Source organism: Oryctolagus cuniculus, chromosome 10, assembly GCF_964237555.1.
Source record: "Oryctolagus cuniculus chromosome 10, mOryCun1.1, whole genome shotgun sequence".
Lineage (NCBI taxonomy): Eukaryota > Metazoa > Chordata > Mammalia > Lagomorpha > Leporidae > Oryctolagus > Oryctolagus cuniculus.
In genome coordinates, this window is record NC_091441.1 from 115,571,410 (window position 1) to 115,575,733 (window position 4,324).

A 4,324-nucleotide genomic window follows, 5' to 3' on the forward strand; every position below is an offset into this window, starting at 1 on the left:
TGCTTCTTCCCAGTCTCTCACGTGGGAGCAGGAGCCCAAGCAGCACTTGGGCCATCCTCCACTGCCTTCATGGGCCACAGCAGAGAGCTGGAATGGATGAGGGGCAACCAGGACTAGAACCTGGTGCCCATAGGAGATGCCGGCGCCGCAGGCGGAGGATTAACCAAGTGCGCCACGGCGCCGGCCTCCCTTTCCTAGTTTTCAGTTGGGTTATCTAATTGTTGAGTCCTAAGAGTCTGACGTAAGTGTGTTCTTGAGCAGATCTGTGGAAAGAGTCCTGCGTTTCTGTAACCTGCCCTCCCTTGTTCATTCCTCTGTTGGTCTCCTGAGCAGCTCCTGTGTAGGAGGTGTGGAGCTCTGCACGCCCCGTGTCAGTGAAGACTTGCTGTTTCAGGAAACACAAAATGAAGTAGGAAGGGAGCAAAGTGATGAGCTTCTGTCCATGTTGATAGGAGAGAAGGTGACTTTTAGGCCCAGGAGTCAAGAAAGCCTGAAGGAAGTGGAGTTTTAATTGGCCTTTGCAGGGTGAGCCCTGTGGCGTCCAGTCTAGTTTAACATTTAGTGCTGAGATTTTCAGGACTCAGAAAGACGCTAGTAGGAAGGAAGATCAAGGGACTGGCGCTGTGGCGCAGCGAGTTAATGCCCTGGCCTGAAGTGCTGGTATCCCATATGGGCGCTGGTTCGAGACCTGGCTGCTCCACTTATGATCCAGCTCTCTGTTGTGGCCTGGGATAGCAGTGGAGGATGGCCCAAGTCCTTGGGCCCCTGCACCCACGTGGGAGACCCGGGAGAAGCTCCTGGCTCCTGGCTTCAGATTGGCACAGCTCCGGCCGTTGCGGCCATCTGGGGAGTGAACCATCAGATGGAAGACCTCTCTCTCTCTCTCTCTCTGCCTCTTCTCTCTCTGTGTAACTCTTACTTTTAAATAAATAAATACCTCTTTTTTAAAAAAAGGAAATGAGATCGAAAAGGTAGCTGGGGCCACCTGTTTGGTTGGTTTTTAGAGACTTGTGTATTTGAAAGGTATAATCATGGAGGGAGAGACAGAGATAGCTTCCATCTTTTGGTTCACTCCCCAAATGCCTGCCAACAACTAAGGCTGAGGCAGGAGCCAGGAACTCTGTCTGGGTCTCCCTCATGGGTGGCAGGAACCCAAGTTCTGGGGCCATCATCTGCTGCCTTCTCCAGGTACATTAGCAGGGAGCCGGAACCATAGAGTGGAGTAGTGAGAATTCAAAGCAGGCAGCCCAACATGGGACACAGGTGTCTCCTAGCTGCTGGTTTTGAGTCAGGAACAGACTGGGCAGGCTTTCCTAGGTGACTGAGCCGCTACGTTGGGGGTCAGGATGGGTTGTCGAGCTGGGAGCGGCGAGGGGAGCTAGACCAGATGGGATGTGTGGGATGATGGGGAGGTGTTCCCTGAAAGTTGCTTTCCTGGCTTCTCTTGTGGGGACAGACATGTGCATTAGACAGCAAAAAGGCATGGAGTTAAAGTCCTGTGAAGTCCTTGGATCTCTTGGTATCCAAATTTGTTTGACCATGGGTTCACATGGTTTTTTGTTTGTTTAAACATACAACATCCAAAGTTCATACTTGAAATATCACTGTCTTAGTTCAGTAATGTTGGTTGGTCACTTGACTTAGAATAGTTTCTAAGGGCTGGAAAGAATGTCAGGCCTCAGCCAGTCTCCTCGTTGTGGGCAGCCCGGAGGAGAATTGCATGCTGGTGTCTACCTCTCCTAACGAAAGGAAGAATCAGATTAGAAAGCTCGGTCTTGACCCTCAGACCAAACATTCTCAGTTCTGCTTCAACAACTTCAGCCTTTCTTTGCAACGTAACCACCAGCAGTACCTCCTGAGGTCACACCTGGTTGCCTTTTACCCCGTTGCCCTGCTGTTTCTCTGTTCTAAGCCACATGCCGGCTGCATGGTGTTAGTCTGATGGGCACGGCACAGCACACAGGTTCTGAACTCCTGTTAGCCTGGGGGGTCACTCTGTGTTTGGGGGCATAGTTTTCTCATCTGTCGGATGGGTGGGCGATACAGATGAGCCTCCTTGGGCCCCCATTCCAAGATGCTGCTGTGCTGCAAGGGGCATGTACCCGCACTCCAGGGACCACCTGCCATCCTTTCTGGCTCGGAAACCTCCAGTGTGTGCAGGTCTCTGATTTCTTTGTCTTTTAGACATGTGTGCTAGAGTCTTAAAAAGCAGTGGTGTGTCCATTTGAATTTCAAGGGCAGCCACACGGCTCCGATGAGAGTGGGAATGGGGAGTGGGGTGGGAGTGCCATTCCTTACCTGCGTGCGTGCTTCTGTGCAGCACCGTATGCCGGGGGTTCTGCCCACAGTCCTTGTCCCCAGGGGCTTCAGTTTGTTGCTGGGGAGGTTGTTTTCTGTAGTAACTTGAGCTTCTGTGCAGCTGCCATCTGATGAAATTCCGGCCAAATCTCAGGGGTCCCCACGGGGCTGGTGCATCCCTCCTGCCAGAGGTGTTGAGAAAGCCAGGCAGCGGGTGTCAGTTCCTGGGGCGTCATCAGGGCGCCTGGAAAAGTACTCTGGGCCAGGGCTGCAGTAGCCTCACCCTGGGGCATCCTTTCCTCTCGGGGAGGAAGCCGAGATGGAAGGGGAGGGGTTTTTGGAAAGGTGCTCCCTCATTTATCATACAATCAAGATTTACATGTTTGCGTTTTCATTTTTTTTATTTGTGTGTGTGTGTTTTACTTGTCACATAATAAAACCAAAAGTTACTGAATGGAATGTAGAGGCCTACCAATGTCATGCTGCACGTCTAAGCCTTTCAGGCCAGCACTAGGCCTGTTCTTCAGGTACCTACTGAAGATGGAAAGTTCCACTTTGCTACAGGGCCAGGATCCTTAAAAGAAATCCTGACTGGAGGTATATTGTGGGTCCCTGTGTATTTGCTGGTTTCTGTTTTGCTAACCATATTGGCAAAGTTTGTTGTTTTTCTGGTAAACACTGAGAAGGCCCTTCCCTTCCCCTCTCCCTGACAAAATGCTGCTTGTGAAGTGTCTGTGGGAAGCCACTGTGGAACCTGTCCACACATCTGTGATGATAGGAAAAGGCGAGGGAGCAAACAAAGGCTGCTTTTTTTTACATCCCACAGGTCCTCAGACTGAGTTGACTTGGCCCCAACACTGCTCCTACATTGGTCCAGCCTCAGACCAACATGAATTGCACAACAAAAGGGTCATTATTTGTGAAAAATTGAGGTGCCCCCCTCCATGATGACTTTTGGAAAGTTTGAGGTTTTCTCTTAAAATAATTATTCCTTTTATTTCCCATAACTTTTAGATGATGTGGCCTTTATTACTGTTAATACACTGTGCTTCTTAAAAATTCATAATGAGGCAGTGTATGAAGCCTTTTCCAGCAGTTGTGAGACCTAGGCCGTCAACTCTGCGCAAAGTGAAGGTCCTCATCTGAATGTGTCACTTTGAGAAACCCTCTGAGACCTGCACTTGAGTGCTAGGCTTGTGAAAGATTACACGGAATGTACATAGTACTTTGAATTGGCAGTTTTTTAGTGTTCTGTAAGAATACAATGTTTATTTAACAGTAAAAAGTGTCTGTTGGTCTTAGCTTCAGGAGTAAGCATATGAACTGTTAGCTCATAACTTTCCCGCATTCTGTAGCGTGCCCGAAGTGTGGCAGAAAGGTGTGTGTGGGGCGGGGTAAGTGGGTTTGGCTTGGGGGCTGAGTGAGTTCCACTCAGTCCTTCTCTCTCCCAGGTGCCGAGTGGAAGATCCACCAGGCAGGGGGCCGTTAGTGTGTTCAGTGGACTTTGGAGATCATTAATGGTGAATACTTTGTTCTCCTCTGCTGTTTGCTGCTTTTCATGTTAAACTACCCCAAAGAGCGATTGTGCTAGAAAACCATGTTGATGTAAAATGTCTCATGCTTGGCAGCTAACATGGGTGCAGACCAAGCTCGGAAGATGGCAGGCGGCCCGACGCATCGCCAGAAACTTTCCACTGGGAGTAGTTTTGCAAGGGGCTGAGCCAGGGGACTGGGATGGGGGTGCTTCTCCTGTCTGGTGACTCCTCGTCTCTCTCTGCATAGGTGAAGCTGCTCTCAGGGGAGAGCCCAGAATGCAGACCCTTCCTGTGGCCTCTGCCCTCAGCAGTCACCGCACCGGCCCTCCCCCCATCAGTCCCAGCAAGAGGAAGTTCAGCCTGGAACCTGGCGATGATGACCGAGACTGTGAAAATGACCATGTTTCCAAGATGACGCGCATCTTCAGTCCCCATCTGTAAGTCCCCATGCCGATTTTGGTGGTTTGTGGAAAGATACTGTTTTGTTTCTC

The 4,324-nt window shown here is 50.4% G+C and overlaps 1 protein-coding gene across 5 annotated transcripts in view; it reads left to right on the forward strand.

Annotated features, from left to right (window-relative positions):
• The window catches only part of VGLL4 (vestigial like family member 4), a 192,996-nt gene that overhangs the window by 148,145 nt on the left and 40,527 nt on the right, over positions 1–4,324 (forward strand). For 4 of the 5 annotated variants that reach the window (XM_002713048.5, XM_051851714.2, XM_051851713.2 and 1 more), the window contains one exon: positions 4,081–4,270. In XM_002713048.5, the coding sequence (XP_002713094.1) occupies positions 4,081–4,270 (190 nt within the window). Of the gene's footprint in view, positions 1–3,749; positions 3,819–4,080; positions 4,271–4,324 lie in introns of all 5 variants that reach the window. The other variant, XM_070051109.1, reaches the window with a different exon arrangement.